The sequence below is a fragment of the Ostrinia furnacalis genome, unplaced genomic scaffold (genome assembly GCF_004193835.3).
Source record: "Ostrinia furnacalis isolate ACB-3 unplaced genomic scaffold, ASM419383v2 OfSCF3542, whole genome shotgun sequence".
NCBI lineage: Eukaryota > Metazoa > Arthropoda > Insecta > Lepidoptera > Crambidae > Ostrinia > Ostrinia furnacalis.
The window spans coordinates 264,820-284,446 of NW_021133781.1; the positions used below are offsets into that span (position 1 = coordinate 264,820).

Below are 19,627 nucleotides of genomic sequence, written 5' to 3' on the forward strand. Positions count from 1 at the left end.
GTAATTTCTATTAAATATCTATTACTGTATTATGGTTTTTGACATTCCTTTCGACATAATGCAAAGTAATTTGTGATATGATAATGTTTAATTAAATTTTCTTGTATTGTAGACAAAATAAAAGTTCCAAATAGTATCACAGTATTTTATTGTTTTTTTTTTGTATTCTTCACACTAGTGCACTCAAAATAATACACTTTTTTTTATAATACACCCTGTATATACATCTATTGACATAAATAAAAAACGTTTGACTTGGGTGATTATCCCACTGCAGTCCGCCGCAGTACGCGGGACGACAGATTTAATCATTATAATATGCAAGTATGTACCTCAGTTTGTATAGAAAACACGCGCGGCACAACACACTGACAAAACGAGTTTGCGCACGGAATGATTAAATCTGTCGTCCCGCGTACTGCAGCGGAGCGCGATGCAATGGGATAATCGCAGTAAAGCTAAGGTATTGACATCAGTTTTTAGGTAATGACTCACGCCCGTATTCACAAACATTACTATGAGGTCTCACAGTGCGCGTGGACGCACAGGGTCACACACGAACCAATCACAGAGCTCTATTCAACGCTGTGCGTTCGATTTGCTGCTTCACTTAAGCAAGCATCGTTTGTGAATACGGGCGTTAGTGCATCTAAAAACTTAAGAAAAAGAATCTTTTTTTTTACATGTCAAAAGCTTAATGGAGCTTTTGATATATTTTTTTATGTTTACTTATTGCCTACTGTTTTAGCTGTCGAACGAATTCACTTTTTAACTTATTGGCCCCGTACATCGGTAGATATTGTTAAATAAATGAATCCACTTGGACTCAGAAAAACAAAAAAAATCAATTACCTGCAATTTTTTAAAAGTAGGGAGAAAATGTTTTATTCCAGTAGATTTGTCGATAAAATTGATCATATTACTGCGACCTAATGGTTGGACAGTGGACACTGGTGACCAGACACACTGTATAATATAAATATCTTCTTTTTTGCCTGGCCCATTCCTATTTTGTTTATTAATATAATGACTATCTATAAATAAATTATATTACTTATGCTATAAATACATGTTCAGGTACATCAGTTGGTCTCAAAGAATGTTGTGATGTTAGGCTGGGATATTCTAGGCGCGGCGACTTCTTCAGCTGCAGTTTGGAACGCATTTAGTAGTTCAGTCTGTTCTGTAATAAGAATATTTCGTATTTTACAATTACATTACAATGGTAAAGTAACCTCATTATTTTAATATTTAAAATTATTATTAATTGATATCTAACTAACGAGAAGAATCGGATCTGCTTTAGCTAGCATATAAATAGTTCTACGGCTGCCCCAGACCGTATAATATCCACGGATTCGGATCGGACGTAGTGCGAAACCGTTCTAAAGAAGTCCAGTCGAATGAAGAGTAAATTTCGCGGATGTGCGACGGGCGGCCGCAGTGAGTGTGCGAGCCGACAGCAATATAATTACGCGCGGGCGATAAGGATAGGAAGGTTGCACAGCGTGCTATGGAGAGGGCTATGCTCGGTGTTTCTTTACGAGATCGAATCAGAAGTGAGGAGATCTGTAAACGAACTAAAGTCGCTGACATAGCCCGACGGATCATCAAGCCGAAGTGGCAACGGACAGGGCACACAGTACGCAGAACTGACGGCCGACGGGGCAGCCAGGTTCTGGAGTGGAGGCCGCTTAACATAAAACGCAGCGTGGGTCGTCCACCCACAAGGTGGGCCGACGACATCATAAAGGTAGCAGGAAGGCGCTGGACGCAGGCCGCTACCGACCGGGCAGCACGGAAAGCATCGGGGGAGGCCTACGTTCAGCAGAGGACGTCCTATGGCTGAGATGATGATGACGATGAGTATAGTCTGGTCTGTGAGCACGTAGAATTTTGTTCAATGACCTCAAGCTGCCCATCCTTGTCGCTCGCACGTAATTATGTTGCTGTCGCGCTCGCACACTCACTGCGGGCGCCCGTCGCACAGTCGCGACAGCAATATAATTACGCGCGAGCGATAAGGATGGGTAGCTTGGGGTCATTGGACGGGATTCTACGTGCTCACGGACCGGGGTCATTGGACAATATTCTACGTGGTCACGGAGCGGGCTTTAGTGCGGGGCGCTGACCTGGCCAGTCCGGGTAGCGGGTGCGCAGGCGCGCGGCGGCGTGCGCCAGGCGGCCCTCAGCAGGCCGCGCCGCCCACGCGCCGCAATTGATCGTCTCGGGGCCGCTTATTACGCGCGAGCGATAAGGATGGGTAGCTAGGGGTCATTGGACAATATTGTACGTGCTCGCGGACCGGGCTTTAAGTGCGGGGCGCTGACCTGGCCAGTCTGGGTAGCGGGTGCGCAGACGCGCGGCGGCGTGCGCCAGGCGGCCCTCAGCAGGCCGGGCCGACCACGCGCCGGCGCCTGCCCGTGCGAGCCCGCCGCGGCACGCCGACTCCAGTCTCTGGCGTTCTGGAAATAATTATTTAATCATTTTTAGGGTTCCGTAGCCAAATGGCAAAAAAGCGGAACCCTTATAGATTCGTCATGTCTGTCTGTCCGCCGTCCGTCTGTCCGTCCGTATGTCACAGCCATTTTTTTCCGAAACTATAAGAGCTATACTGTTGAAACTTGGTAAGTAGATGTATTCTGTTAACCGCATTAAGATTTTGATGCAAAAATAAAAAAATAATAATAAATATTGGGGGAAATAAAAAAAAATTTTTGAGTTTCACTAAGTATATCCCCATACTTAGTGAAACTCAAATATTTTTTTCTCATCAAACATACGTGTGGGGTGTCTATCGATAGGTCTTTAAAAATGATATCGAGGTTTCTAAAATACTTTTTTTCTAAACCGAATAGTTTGCGTGACAGACGCTTCCAAAGTGGAAAAAAGTTGACCCCCCCGTAAAGGTAAATACACTCGGCATCAAATAAATCGCACCTCCCGCAACAAGCACTTTTCAAACGTAGGCATCTCCACTTCCCAATAACATTGGTACCGTTCGAAAGCCTAGTTCTAAGCTTCATTTCATTATAGGAAAGGTTTTTTTTACCCCAAAAATGTGTCTTTAGAAGGATCCAGTCACTTCTTCAAAAGATAAGTAGTTACGTTTGAGACAATTTTTATGGCTATAAACCTCTAAAATTGGGATTAATCGCTATCGACCGAAAGAGGACACGTGAGACCATTATTTTATTCTATAACCACAAAAATTAGTCTACTTGGTCCCAGAGGTGAGCCCCAAGTGAAGCCTTTTTTAAAGTCATATTTATGGTACCTGTTAATTGTTTATAAAAAATTAAATGTGTTTTAAGATTATTTATTGGGCTTTCAAATAACACCAATATTGGTGGGGCACCATGATTTTGCCAGAAGAAAATCTTTAAAGTTCTCGTCGCGGAAGGTGCGATTTATTTGACGACGAGTGTAGTTCTGCTGCGAGAAAACAAGCAGTAAAAGGGCGTAGCAGGATAGTCTTGGAAAAAGTGCCCCCAAAGCCTGAAAAGCTCGAAACTGTGGTCAAACGATACTTTGTATAAAGATAGTATGTTGTCTACTACCAAAGGAAATCATTATACAGGGTGTTACAATTTTTATTTTTTTCCATCATGGAAGGTAGTTATAGAGCTGTTGTTTTTTTATATTATTACTATGAAACACAACTATACCTGTGCAAAAATTTAAATTCGTCAGTTACATAGTTTTGGAGAAAAAAAACAGTTTTAGGTATAGATGGGTGGCGTGGCTCCCTGGGGGGTGTTGGGGGGGGTGAAATTTTGCACAATATACTATCTTTATACAAAGTATCGTTTGACCACAGTTTCGAGCTTCAAGCTTTGGGGGCACCTTTTCCAAGACTATCCTGCTACGCCCTTTGACGGTGTACAAATAACAAATAATATTACCAGCCGCCGCCGGCGCCGCCAGCAGCAGCTCCACGCAGCAGCACAGCGCCAGCGCGAAGGCGCGCCACAGCGCCGCAAGGCACGAGCAGCTCCTACAAGAAGAGTTTCAGAAATAGCTTACTAAAATTATCTTTAACTAAAATAAAATTATTATTAAACAACTACGACAAAAAATGACGCTGAAAAAGTATAAAACAAGATTTTCAGAATACTGAACTGAACAAAGTTGCTAATGTAGTTGCATAGTAATTTTCATGTTTGGAAAACCGCAGTCACACGTTGTCAAAGTGCTACGGTAGGTAGGTTATATGTAACGTGTGACTACGCCTTTCCAAGGCGATAGAGAATTCAGCAAGTACCAGGGCGGCAGCGCGGGCGAGCGGTGGCCTTTCACCGCGCGCACGGCGATCCATTACGCGGCCGGGGCCCATCAATCGCGGCCGAAATAGACTAATTCAGGGCTCTTCAAACTTTTTTTACCAAGCAATTTGGCTAAAAACTACCCTAGTAACGTACGGGACTATTCCCACCGCTTCTAACTCCTGCGTAGCCAGGATCTACAGCTCGACCGCCAATAAAAACCCAACCGGTGAAGGTCAAGTTGGTCCCGGGGGCAAGTTTACTGTCACCGGACCCGCAACGAAATTAATCAGAAGAACGCAGGAGTTCGGCCGAAGGAGCTTGTAGGTATTCGAACGGTCAGTCAGTCTGTTATTCTTCAGTTGGGGTCGGGTTTCAACCAATTTTTGGTAGAGGGAAGCGCGAGCTGAGGGGAGTTTGATCCGAACGTCATTATTGTAGTGTGCGTGTGCACTCATGGATGATTTAGCGTGTACCGATAACACTCAAACATTATGCCTAGGTCGCACTCATCGCGATAACCCGAATATTCACGTTATCGCGATATGTATTCGCGAACCCTTCGGCACTTCGGGCGAAGCTTCGGGCTTATCGCTCCGCTATCGGTAAACTCTCGCACATCAAAGGGTTTTATCGCGATGAACTTCGCGGTGCGCGGCCACACTTCAGTCAGCCCGTACGCATCGGCAAAGCGGACGTGTTATAGTTTTCACTACAGTGCTGAACGAGCATGGATTGGAGCAAAGAAAAAATTTTAGAATTCATTGCGAATTATGAGGCTGAGCCGATATTGTGGAACCCATTAGAAACTGGCCATAAAATAAAAGATCTCTGCAATCTGATTTCTCAAATCTGATCTTGTTTTTGCGTTTGTACATCGCCATAACATTCGGGCGATAAACTTCGTCTATTATATGTGGCCGCGAAGATTCGCCGTAGCCCGAAGACGGAGTTTATCGCCCGAATGTTATCGCGATGAGTGCGGCCCAGGCATTAGTGGAATAATGGTGGGGCGCGTGTTCGTGGATGGAACGATGTGTAATAGGGTACAGTCTGGTCTGTGAGCACGTAGAATTTTGTCCAATGACCCCAAGCTGCCCATCCTTATCGCTCGCGCGTAATTATGTTGCTATCGCGCTCGCACACTCACTGCGGGCGCCCGTCGCACAGTCGCGACGGCAATATTTACGCGCGAGCGATAAGGATGGGTAGCTAGGGGTCATTGGACAAAATGAGGGCTATCGTTTTAGCGCTCACCAGTTAGCGCCACTGTAGAGTAAGGTCCTGTCACTTGCTAGTAGCGAAGACAGTGGCACCAACTGGTGAGCGCTAAAGTGGTAGGAGGACTATCGCATTTGCACTCATCAAGATGGCGCCACTGTAGGTAGAGTAAGGTCCTGTCAATCGCCAGGGGTGCCAACTGTTAAGTATAAAAACGATAGCCCTAATTGTACGTGCTCACAGACCGGGCTTTAGTTACCGAGCCTGCGGGCGGTCCAGCAGCTCGCTAAGCTGTCGCAGCGCGGCGCGCGCGCGGGCCCCGCTTCGGTGGCGCGCCGCCGCCGCCAGCGCCGCCTCCGCTTGTCCCAGCAGCGCCGGCAAACAGCACACGTCTAAAAAATAATCATAAAACTCATTTAGTACTTCCGCACACGCTGCCGACGCCGCGCTTTTATACTGCTTATACGCGCCGCGTGTTAAAATATGTATAATCTGTGATGTGAAGTTGGCAACACTGCCTATCTGTCAGTTGTGTGCAAGAAAATAAAAGTGAGCTATGGCGTCTTGAAAGTGTTCGTTTTATTTTATAAAGAAAGTTTATCATAATACTAAAAGGTTATGGGCACCTCAAATATATCGCTTCCGCAATTGTCTGCGGACAATTTCGGTCATTGGAAATTCCGAATTAGATGTTTGCTAGAAGAAAGGCAATTGATCGACACCTTGGACGATGACGAGGTAGATAAAAAGAGTGATTCGCGAGCCAAATCCATAATCGTACAGTGCATCACCGACAAACACTTAGATCTGGTGAAAGATGCAAAAACAACAAAAGAAATGTTTGCCATTTTGTGTTCTATTTTCGAGAGAAAATCCATCGTAAGCCGAATCCATATAAGGAAAAAGTTGCTAACCCTAAAACTGCAAAACACCGAAAAATTTGAGGAATATTTCCTGAAATTCGAATTAATAATCAGAGAATTAGAGAATGCAGACAAGAAACTTGATGAAGAGGAGAAAATTACCTATCTTTTGTTGGGACTTACTGAAAAATACAACACTGGTAACGGAAAGTTTATCATAATACTAAAACCGCGTAAAGCCCGCTGCCGCGTTACAGTTAGTGGACCGTAAAAATTATGCTTTGTCGGCGCGGTGGCGGCGTCGTGTGCAGGAGCGCTTATACCTACATAATATATAGGGCATGTAATATCGGAAGGTTTTCAATTCCGATATTGGATTCCGATATTAAATCTCAATATCGGAATTCCGATATTAATATCGGAATTGAGTTCATGTGTTATAAAATTAATATTTGGTTATATTCGTAAGAATTCTGGATTGTTTACAATAAAATAATGATTTTAATCAAAATCTTTAATTCGGTACAAAACAACACTTCATAAAATTGAGGTATTTTAAAACCATTTTTACGTTATGGGTATCCATTGCATTTGGTTGCTGATAATGAGCCTATATGGAGTAGCAAATAATTGTGTTTTTGTAAAATATTTTACTCCTTCGTGATATTACCCTGTTTTATGTTGGCGGAACGAATTTTAGAGTCATTCAAGTCACGTGTTACAAATATTGTAGTGTGATAAAAAAATTGAATATGCTTGTAATTTGTTCCTTTTTGATTATCGATGATCGGTGTTTTGTACAACTCACAAAACCACGAGCCATCATTATCATCATGTCAGCCATATGTATGACGTCCACTGCTGAACATAGGCCTCCCCTGCTGATTTTCACAATGGCCGGTTGGTGGCGGCCTGCATCCAGCGCCTTCCTGCTACCTTTATCGTCGGTCCACCTTGTGGTTATGAGTCCTATGCTGCGCTTGCCGGTACGTGGCCTCCACTTCAGAACCTTGCTGCCTCATCATCCGTCTGTTTTACGTACTAAGGCAGAACCGTTGAAAGACTTTATCACAATGCTCGAAGACCTTAATCGAGTCTCCCAACAGGTAAGACGTCGGATGAACATGGAAAAAACGAAGCTTATGTCGAATGTCCATGTTGCCCCATACCCAGGTTCGGTTAGGAGGAGCTCGATTCTCTAAATTGTTGACAAGAAAGTATGTCTATCTCGGACAAACGATTCAGCTAGGTAGTTAGATGCAATTTCGAGAAAGAGATAAATCGTCGAATACGAAGACGAAAGTCTTCAATTGGTGTGTGTTACCAGTGATGATATACGGCTCGGAAACGTGGCCTTTGAATATAGGCCTTATAAATAAGCTCAAAGTTGCACAGCGTGCTATGGAGAGGGATAAGCTTGGTGTTTCTTTACGAGATCTAATCAGAAATGAGGAGCTCCGTAAACTAACTAAAGTCGCTGATATAGCCCAACGGATTAGCGAGCTGAAGTGGCAATGGGCAGGGCACATACGGCACTGACGGTCCATAGTCCAGTAAAATTAATTTTTGAAAGGGAGTTGAGATGTTGTTCTTTGTTGTCCAAGTACCTATGGCAAATGCTAAAATTGATTTAGAACAAGTTAAATTAACCATAAATAGTAAAAATAATAAAATATTTGCAGTGGGACAAAAAGTGAAGGTGAGAGACATGAGAAAATCATTGGTCTTTGCCAATCATGTACTTTGGGCTTTGTGGCAGGTTGTGGCGAGTTTAAACGCTTTGTTTAAAAGCTCAATTAAATCTTTTATCTGATTCCGATATTACGAGATTGGATCGCTCAATATCGGAATTGAAATATCGGATCTCGCATTCCGAGATTCCGATATTACGAGATTCCGAGATTCCGATATTCATGCCCTAATAATATATCGTTTCATCCACGAAGACGCGCCCCACCACTTTTTGGTCGAGGGAAGCGCGGGGTGTGGGTAGTTTGATCCGAGCGTCATTATTGTAGTGTGCGTGTGCAGTCATGGATACTGTCATGTCTATGGATGACATCTCTATAGAAACACATTGTTTACTAATAAAAAATGATGGATTTATTAGCGGAATGCTGTATTATTTAATAATTGGCAACGTTGGGTAATTTTCTATAGAAGAAGTGTACGAGACAAGAAAAGAAAGAAAAATAAATATACAAAAGACCTCCTCCAAAGAGCCTCCCTGGACGAGACGACAGTCGTTTAGAATACGTAAAAGGGAAGTTACGACTTCTCTTCACTTTCTACACACTTTCCTGTCTATCCCTCCCTATGTATGCTTAGATCTTTAAAAAAAACTACGCAACGAATTGTGATGGGGATTTTTAATAGATAGAGTGATTCAAGAGGAAGGTTTATATTTTTTTTTAATAATAATAATAAATATGCTTGGACATTTTACACTGCGCTTCTAGTCCCAAACTAAGCAAAGCTTGTACTATGGGTACTAGACAACGGATATAAACATACTTAAATACTTTTTTTTTGTAAATACATACTTATTATACATAGAAAACACCCAGTCCAATACAAACAAATATGTTCATGCACACAAATGTTTGTACTGTGCGGGAATCGAACCCGCTACCTCCGGAATAGTAGTCCGTTTCGAACCACTACATCAAACGGCCGACATGCAAATTATAGAAGAGAAAAGCCGGGAAATTCCATTGCAACCGTGCGAAGCCGGGGCGGGCCACTGGTTAAAAATAAAATCAACTTCTAAAAAGGGTCAATAAAAAAAAAGTGTGTTGCCAGTTGGTGTACGGATCTGAGACGTGGTCGCTTACTATGGGCCTCATAAGAAGGCTCAAGGTCACCCAAAGAGCGATGGAGCGTGCTATGCTCGGGGTTTCCCTGCGTGATCGAATCAGAAATGAGGAGATCCGTAGGAGAACCAGAGTGACTGACATAGCCCGCAGAATCGCTAAAATCAAGTTGCAGTGGACGGGGCACATAGCTCGAAGAGCTGATGGCCGCTGGGGCAGGAAAGTTCTTGAGTGGCGACCACGAGCTGGAAGACGTAGCGTGGGCAGGCCTCCCACTAGGTGGACCGACGATCTGGTGAAGGTTGCGGGAGGTAACTGGATGCAAGCGGCGCAGGACCGGTCTTTGTGGAAATCCTTGGGGGAGGCCTTTGTCCAGCAGTGGACGTCTTTCGGCTGAAACGAACGAAAAAAAAAGTAGAAACGTACCTGAGTTAGTTTCGTCGTCGACATCCATCATTTCGCTGGGCCGCGGGCACGGCCATGCCGCGCGCGCCGGCAGCGCCGCCAACTCTAACAGCTTCAGAGCGAGGAACGGCGGCGGCTTGCAGCGCATCAGGCACACGACAAGTTGCAGGTCATAAGGCTCCTCCTCTTCTTCTATCAAATGTAGCCCGATCAACTCGATCAGTGCCAGAAGAAATCCACCGTACGAAGTGCTGCATGCCTGAAACGAAGTTCATACCCGTAACTACGAGTGGCTCAAATATTTTATGTACTAGCTTTTGCCCGCGGCTTCACCCGCGTGAAATTTAGTTTGTCACAGATCGTCATATATAGCCTATGTTATTCTGGGATATAAACAATAATACTAAAAGTTTCATCAAAATCCGTTCAGTAGTTTTTGCGTGAAAAAGTAACAATCATCCTGACATCCAAACTTTCGCATTTATAATATAAGTAGGATTTTCGTCTCGTGTTGTTTACTTTTTGACCACTTCCGGTGTCACGAACGCTGACAGTACAGGGTTAACTCACATCACATGTCTTCTGATTAATTTCATTGCAGGTCCAATGACAGTTTGACTTTCCCCGGGGCAAACTTACCTTCGTTGGTTGGGTTTTTATATGGCGGTCAAGCTGTAGATCCTGGCTACACAGGAGTTGCAGCGGGCTACCTAAATAAACTCCGGCAAACGTTACTTCGACATTACGTTACTCAGACAAAGGATATACGCTTTTGTCTGAATAGTGTAGTGTCGAAGTAAAGTCATGTCGATATTCAGTAGTGTCGGAGTAACGTAACGTCGAAGTAACGTTTGTCGGAGTAGAAATTTCCAGCCGTTGCAGCGGTGGGAACGAGAGGTGGGAATAGTCCCGAACTCACTTGTTTCTCTATCAAGATGCATATCTCGGTAGCCCACGTGAGTATGTGGTCCCACTGGTCGCGGGCCAGAGGCGGGTGCGGCTCCGAGGCCAGCGCTGCTAGTACCAGGCGCGAATTAAAGAATGACGACGAGAATTAATATAAAAAATAACTTNCAAATAAATAGGAAATATTTTTTTGCGGCTCACTCACTACGTTCAGCCATTTGCAAATCTAATAAGATGACAATGTTACTGTTCTAAAAACACTTAGCAAGGGATGTCAATATCAAAGATAGTTTTTTACCGAGTTACGCATATTTAAAGTGGCGCACGTGGTTGTGTCACAAAAACTGCTCACACAATGTTTGGTGTTCAAAATCAAAAATGGTAATTATTATTGATATAAATTTTTAACAGTCTTATATAACATGTATTAATCTTGCATAATTATTGTAATATTTATCAAAATAACATAACATCTCTTCAGAAAAAAATATTGTATGTCCAAATCCGGGAATCTCACACTACACGGTCCGTGACATTTTGGACTTGTAACTTTTTTTTAATATTCTTCTAATAGTTTTATGATAAAAATGATATTGAGATATTAAAATAGAGGTATTTTACTAAGTAAATTAATATACAGTGCACTGATTTTCTTTAAAAACATATGCTATTCTTACATCTCACACAAAAATGCGTAAGAATAAGAATGGCCCATTTTTGTATTTATTACTGCCAAGTCGTTTCGCATAAAGTTTTAGCACAGTAACATGGAGTTATCTATTGGTTTAGATATCGGTTTTGACGCAGCCCAAATCTTCCAGCTCCCAGTTTATTTGATTAACCTTAATAAGCATTCTAACAAAGGAAGCACCTTTCTCGCAGTTATGCTTACGTGTAAAAGATAATTAACTGCACTCGTCTACACGAGCCGGCTTTTCGTTTCTCGTCACACGTTTGACACACTTTAGACGAAATGCCCCGGCCGCCGGTTTGTGTACCGTGTGAACTGTGAATGGGCCTAGCGGAGTGGATGTTATGCTGGCATCTGTGTAAACTGACCTTCGACGCTTGCTGACCGTCAGTTGTCGCAAAAACGTCGTCATAAACACGTTTGGTATGCTTTGATCGGATTAGCAACGCAGGCGCAAGGCAATATCTTGTTGATATTGACTGATTTTACGACATTCTCGAAACGTTATACGATCCGAATGAAAATGAGACGTGCTATAAAAATGTGATAACACTCTCTATCAACATTCAATATTATCTTTTCCCGGATTCCCCACAATGTAAACACGTATCCCTAAAACTACAGAGACATTAAATGAATCATATTAAGCTTCATTTACTTTACTTCAAGGGAGGTCGTCCTTTAAAAATAAACGGTCTGTCTAAAATGTGTGGTGGTCTAGTTAAAAATATACGCTCATTTGGGTAATCATTTTTGCCACGAAATGCTATAAAATGTGTTCTTTAAGTTCGTGATGTAGACTAGGTAAATATTGTAGGTTTCTGCGAAAGCGAACGTTCTTTACGTTTGTTTGTAGAAAATTTTGTTTTTCATCTTGTTGCCCGGCAGGCAATAACCCTAAGTTAGTTGACTCTACCTAACTATCTAACGTCTATGATATCCTGTATAGGTACTTCCTTCTACTGGAGATATTTATAATTTTAACTCATTAGATACCTGCTAACTTTATTCAGTCAGCGCTATGCTATGCCTAAATGAAAATGCTGAAAAACCAATAAATTCTGAAAACGTTTCATCTCAATCACTCTACTTAATGTAGAGAATTTAATTAAGATCATGCAGTAAACATACTGTAATTAGGTCTGCTTTAACAACTACAGGTGAATAAAGCCATTGCGGTATTCCAAATAGCGTTGTAGCATTTGCTAAAAGGTTGCTTGTTCAATAGACGCGAGCCGGTCCTTTCCATCTACGGCACTCTGTTCGTAGACCGCTCGTTGTGTGACTCAGTAGAGCCGACACAGTGCCGGCCGTGTCGCCTTTGTAGTGTGGGGAATTAGCACCGTTATCAAAATGGCGGGCGCTCGGCTGGCAAGCGTTGCAACGCGGTCGTTGACGCCGCGCGGGGCGCGGGATGGCCGCCATCGATTCGGACCGAGCGGGGACTTTGCGCGGCATCTAGCGGCGACAAATGGAATGCAAAGCGCCTGCTTGCTGCCAATAGATGGCGCTGATTAGGGTTGCAAGATAAAAGCAAGCAGGTGGAAAGGTTCCTATCCTAGGGGAATGCTAGAAATTAATAAAAATTAAATTAAGCATGATATTATGTAGACGGTTACCCTCACACCTGCCCTTATAGGTCAGCAATTTATGCATTGCCGTTGGCAATTTCCTAAACTTGATTAATTTACTGAACCACATATTTGATTACATTTCTCGCACGATTTAGGAGTTTAGAGAACTAAGTAAAGCGATATTCCTCTTATCCCTAATGAAATGACGTATTCTTTTGTCAACAGTGCAAAGACTTCGAGAAAGTGGGCGCCACCATCGCCGTGACGCCGTGCGACGTGGTGGAGGAAGCAGACATCACATTCTCGTGCGTGGCCGACCCTCAGGCTGCGAAGGAGGTATGAGCAAGCTGCTTGCCGAATTTAGGCTCTATGGAAGTCAAAAGTCAAAATTTCTTTATTTGTTTAGACCAGGGTTTCCCAATTTTTTTTGCCAAGGAACCCTAATTGATTATACTTTTCCTAGCGGAACCCTACTTTGATAAATGGAAATTTAAATGAAAAACAATAAAGATTTTATGCAATTATTTGTAAACAAGTCGGTGCGCGCGAACAACGTCGGTCACGAAACGTGGGATAATATTTTTTTATGGAACCCTTGCGGCCTTTCCACGGAACCCCAGGGTTCCGCGGATCACCTTTCGGGAACCTCTGGTTTAGACTAATAAATATAGTGCTTACAAATCGTCATTTTGCTCTTAAGGAGCCTCTACATGTCTCATAATCTTTTTACCCTACCAGCGCTTCGAGACCAACATTTGGCAAGTGCTGAGAAGAAGTGCCCCAACAAACTCAGTCACCACTGTCTGCCGGTTAATATAAATAAATAGAAATAGGCCTGTATGTGTATATTGACGCAGGACACTAATGATTCCCTGAGTTGGCTAAGGTCGTTAAATCAATCATAAGTCAATGACTGTAAGTCAATGAAGTCATTTCAAGATTCTGTGACTCCACATTGAATAGTGGTGGATCACTTAATTTCTGTGATTTGAATAGGCGTGACTCAGATAGTGATAGAAACAAAATTTATCTGACTTACTTGGCCATACGACCTTTACTACTTTTGATTGATGGGGTTCCTAAGTCGCAGTCAGTCATTTGACAAGCTGTACGCCTCTGCCATAGAAATACTACCTCATCATAATCCATCATGCATCAATCGCTCTTTTAAAATATGAGTCACAATTTCCATGCAATATCATGAACCTATAATCTAAATAAAAACAGTAGCTGAAAGATAAAAGAGATATTTTAGGCATAAACAAGACGACCTATAAATCTGCAGTATTTGTTGACCCATAAAAGTTTAAGGGTATATCAATCCATATCGAAAGTACCAAGTTTCGTAGTACGATGATACATGGGCGTTCAGGGAATCGCGAAGCGGGTTTGCAACATTTACGATGTTTACGGGGGAAGCTGTAAAACACGACCTTCGGCGATGTTCGCACTATTACAAATCCATATTTAAAAATGTTACGCGATTCGTGCGCGTGCAGATTGTTAATGGAACGGGGTGCAGACGCAGGAAACTGCGGTTCCGTGCTCGGTTATAGCAGCTGGACGCAGTCGTCACCACCAAAAAAACAAAATTTTCCGCCTGGACTTATCTTTCTTTTTCAAAACATACAGGCTATGTATCATAAGATATTACTAAAATAAAATTTAAAAAAGACAACCTAGCGCTTAAAGGAGGAAAAAATATATTAAGATATTTATAGCATCCTTTGCAATTTCACAAATCTCATCTATTTTGCATACAGACATCCATATAGCATGAGGATAATATGTCAAAAATATACGATAAAACAGAAAACGTATATAAAAACATTTTAATCACCGCTTTGGGATGGGCACCCATAATAATAAATACTCCCGCAAAGGTCAGTCCATTAGAACATGAAGCCGCCCCGCTGACCTTACCTGCGCGACCTTTACGCGAGTACCCAGCACTGGCCCGCTTTATTTCCATCCGCGCCATGTATAAACACACTGAATTGATAACTAATTCCAGGTGCGATGGCAAAAATTGAGGAAAATTTTACCTCGGATTTTGTGCGATCCGGTTCAACCGAATTTCCAAAGGCATCCTTTTTTTGGATTAAGCATTATTTGTTTTTGAGCAGTGCTGGCTGGGTGCATTTAATGCATGATGTTGCTGTAGGAATTCCTCGTGACATAAGTTAGGTACTGCTTCGGAAGGCACGTCGATCCTGAATTCCTGAGTCTCATTGTAGATAAAGACCTATCACGAATTAAAGGCACCCAGGCAATACGACATTTATCACGATTTAAAGATGTCCCAGCAGATTTCTTCCTATTCCTTCATACTTTAATTAATTGTAATTGTTTTTCCATTGGCCTTTGTCGGTTTAGTAGATGAACACAAAAGCATTGTTTTCCAGATGGTCTTCGGCAATTGCGGAGTGCTGCACTGCCCGACTTTGGAGTCGAAGGGCTACGTGGAAATGACGTCGATTGACGCTGACACCTCACACGACATTGTCGAGGCCATCAGCGGGAAGGGCGGCAGATATCTGGAGGCACAGGTTAGTATACAAATCAGACACGACTAGAGAGAGAAGGGCATTTTAAACTGTACGTCTCGAATAAACAATTTATACTCGACTCGTATAGACTGTACGTCGAAATCGTTTACATTGAAATCAAATCAAAATCAAAATTTTCTTTATTTGTTTAGACTAATTAAATTAGTTCTTGCAAATCGTCAAATGCTCTTAAGGAGCCTATACATGTCTCATTCTTTTTTTGCCCTACCAGCGCTTCGAGACAAACATTTGGCAAGTGCTGATTAAATTCTCGAATCGGTCGTCCGATTCCTTCTATAATTTTCTTTCTCTTCTATAACTTTCCAGAATATAAAATTTTAAAGATCTGGAACTTTACCTAACGGTTACGAATCGTTACAAATATTTTTTTTACTTACCTGGTTTTGTAAAATTGAGATATTTGTGTCAGCCAACTCATCTAGCCTACGTAGGGAGTAAAGGACATATCACACTTGATGCGACTGCGGTCAAGGTCAAAGTAATCTCATACATGATGCGGGCTGCGTTTACGTTGACCTGACCGCAGATCGCATCCAGTGTGATAAATCCTAAAAGGCTAAATCCACCATTTGCCTCTGGTAAATTTTAAAGTTTGTCATGTTTCCATAGTAAAGACTAAGGGAGAAGTCACACGGTGCGGTGCGGGAGCGGCGTCCGGCATAAAAAATACAACGCACCGCTGGCACACCGCATTTCGATTGAGCGAAACGGTGCTGTATTGCGGCGCCGCATACCATATGTGTACAGTGCACCGCACCGTGTCGCTTCTCACCAAATGACCCTGATGATGATGATTACCTGTAGAGGTGTAGCATAAGAAAATGCTTAAGTGTTTCTATGTTGTCCCCAGATCCAAGGCTCGAAGACACAAGCGGAGGAGGGCACGCTGATCATACTGGCGGCCGGCGACCGCTCGCTGTTCGACGACTGCCAGTCGTGCTTCAAGGCGATGAGCAAGAACTCCTTTTACCTTGGTAGTAGTCAGCTTCTCCAGTTGCTGGCGCGAGGAAACTTGCCCGCTGACACTTGCACTCGATAGCATAGCTCGCACGATACTTGCTTTTGGTTTGATGATGTTGAATTTAGAGTGATAACGATCTGTGGTAATTAATAGCTATACCATTAGATCAAATTTTAAAATAAATTAGTCGAGGATTCAGTATAAGGACTATAGGGACAGACAAATATATTTCACAGTACCATCCATATTTACAGTTAGATTTCATCTTACTGTGTGAGAAGTTAGAAGTTTTTCGTTGAGAATTCCAAAAACAGTGATTTATTTGTACTTCATTATTATCTTGTTTTTATTATCTTACTCATTTTAATGTCTAAACTCTAAAGCATAAATTTTTAAGCTGTGTTATCATTTTTGGTATGGCTTCAGCAAATAAAAACGTACTATTTATACAGCTATGTTTCTGTGTGTGTGATATGCATGAATCTTCACTTGTTTGAAGGCTTGAGTCACCCCTTTTTTTGTAAAAACTTACCCTGGGTTGCACCATCTTACATTAACTATAACAAACGTCAAAAAACTGTCAACGTGCATACAAAAACACCGGTTATAGTTACGGTTAAAGTTAAGGTGGTGCAATTTTAGGCTAGTGAGTTAATTCTTTAGAACTTGCATGCATTTCCACATCTTCAATCCATAAGTGAGTGTATTTTAATAGTAAAATCACCAGTTTTCAATGAAACATGTAAATAATTCATAACTTATTTCATGAATTAGTAAGAGAAAAGTGTCAGCAGTCAAATCCGACCGTCCAAATTAGATCAATACTTATAGCATCATGACGGCATGAAATATTAAAAAAAAAATCCCAAATTATACAGTTACGTATTTTTACTCCAGACAGAAAAGTAGTAAAAACAAGGCATAATAGAAAGATGTTTTTCCAGTTTGTGATTTACTTTACTATTTATGTTATTTACCAATTTTCTTTATTTATATCTAACAGTGATTTCTTACGTGCCTGCGATGTGTTCGTTAACATGGACTTGAAATAATTAGTCTGGCTTGGGAATTAATTTCTCAAATGAATGGTAAAAGAACCATGGAGACAATTTTGTTTTGTGTGGAACAGTACATTGAATGATGCTTTTTGTCGCTTTCCAAAAGCTTGTGGTTGACGCTCGGATCAAAATCCTCGCAACCCCGCGCTTCCCTCGACCAAAAATTGGTGGGGCGTGTCTTCGTGGATGCCCCTATCTAATACTTCAACTAAACCAACGCGTGCAGATTGCCATCGCCGACGCGATCATAGGCCAATGACAGGACGCGCGACATGTCATTGACCTACGATTACGTCAGCGATGGCGATCTGCACGCGTTAGTGTGGTTGAAGCTTATCGGCACGTGGTATACACATGTTAGTCGAATTTCACGGGCTCCTATGTCAAATGATGTCCTATGCTTATTTATTCGTTCGTTCGTTTCAGCCGAAAGACGTCCACTGCTGGACAAAGGCCTCCCCCAAGGATTTCCACAAAGACCGGTCCTGCGCCGCTTGCATCCAGGTACCTCCCGCGACCTTCACCAGATCGTCGGTCCACCTAGTGGGAGGCCTGNAATAATATATCGTTTCATCCACGAAGACGCGCCCCACCACTTTTTGGTCGAGGGAAGCGCGGGGTGTGGGTAGTTTGATCCGAGCGTCATTATTGTAGTGTGCGTGTGCAGTCATGGATACTGTCATGTCTATGGATGACATCTCTATAGAAACACATTGTTTACTAATAAAAAATGATGGATTTATTAGCGGAATGCTGTATTATTTAATAATTGGCAACGTTGGGTAATTTTCTATAGAAGAAGTGTACGAGACAAGAAAAGAAAGAAAAATAAATATACAAAAGACCTCCTCCAAAGAGCCTCCCTGGACGAGACGACAGTCGTTTAGAATACGTAAAAGGGAAGTTACGACTTCTCTTCACTTTCTACACACTTTCCTGTCTATCCCTCCCTATGTATGCTTAGATCTTTAAAAAAAACTACGCAACGAATTGTGATGGGGATTTTTAATAGATAGAGTGATTCAAGAGGAAGGTTTATATTTTTTTTTAATAATAATAATAAATATGCTTGGACATTTTACACTGCGCTTCTAGTCCCAAACTAAGCAAAGCTTGTACTATGGGTACTAGACAACGGATATAAACATACTTAAATACTTTTTTTTTGTAAATACATACTTATTATACATAGAAAACACCCAGTCCAATACAAACAAATATGTTCATGCACACAAATGTTTGTACTGTGCGGGAATCGAACCCGCTACCTCCGGAATAGTAGTCCGTTTCGAACCACTACATCAAACGGCCGACATGCAAATTATAGAAGAGAAAAGCCGGGAAATTCCATTGCAACCGTGCGAAGCCGGGGCGGGCCACTGGTTAAAAATAAAATCAACTTCTAAAAAGGGTCAATAAAAAAAAAGTGTGTTGCCAGTTGGTGTACGGATCTGAGACGTGGTCGCTTACTATGGGCCTCATAAGAAGGCTCAAGGTCACCCAAAGAGCGATGGAGCGTGCTATGCTCGGGGTTTCCNCGCGCGTAGTGTCGAAGTAAAGTCATGTCGATATTCAGTAAGTGTCGGAGTAACGTAATGTCGAAGTAACGTTAGAGCTGATCTCCCCTGCCCTTTTGTCCCTATGTCTGAGAGTCCTCCGCCTGGACATGAGCTCCCCTGGCTTACCTGGAAGTCTTTAAATAGACTTCGGACGCAGGTTGGCCGTAAGGGCAATCTGGTCAGGAGGGGATTCTTGGATGGCTTAAACATGGAGTGCAGGTGCAGTTTTGTTCCCCAGTCGATGAAGCACCTGATGTCATGCCCTGAGTGCCCAAGCAACTGCACTCAGGAGGATTTGATGAGTGCTGCTGACAACGCCACTCTTGTGGCGGAGTTTTGGGCTGACACTGTGTAGGTTTGTTGTCGACACGAAAAGAAGAAGTAACGTTTGTCGGAGTAGAAATTTCCAGCCGTTGCAGCGGTGGGAACGGGAGGTGGGAATAGTCCCGAACTCACTTGTTTCTCTATCAAGATGCATATCTCGGTAGCCCCCGTGAGTATGTGGTCCCACTGGTCGCGGGCCAGAGGCGGGTGCGGCTCCGACGCCAGCGTTGCTAGTACCAGGCGCGCGTAGTGTCGAAGTAAAGTCATGTCGATATTCAGTAGTGTCGGAGTAACGTAATGTCGAAGTAACGTTAGAGCTGATCTCCCCTGCCCTTTTGTCCCTATGTCTGAGAGTCCTGAGCCTGGACATGAGCTCCCCTGGCTTACCTGGAAGTCTTTAAATAGACTTCGGACGCA

At 42.6% G+C, this 19,627-nt stretch overlaps 1 protein-coding gene across 1 annotated transcript; it reads right to left on the reverse strand.

The window, feature by feature from the left end:
• Positions 1–35: 35 nt before the first annotated feature.
• On the reverse strand, positions 36–19,477 carry LOC114357893 (uncharacterized). Its single transcript, XM_028311688.1, has 6 exons — positions 19,343–19,477; positions 9,589–9,826; positions 5,746–5,878; positions 3,906–3,997; positions 2,331–2,465; positions 36–1,183 (listed from the first exon to the last, which is right to left on the reverse strand). The coding sequence occupies exons 1-6, from the start codon at positions 19,475–19,477 to the stop codon at positions 1,083–1,085; spliced, it is 834 nt and encodes a 277-aa protein (XP_028167489.1). The 3' UTR covers positions 36–1,082.
• Positions 19,478–19,627: the final 150 nt, after the last annotated feature.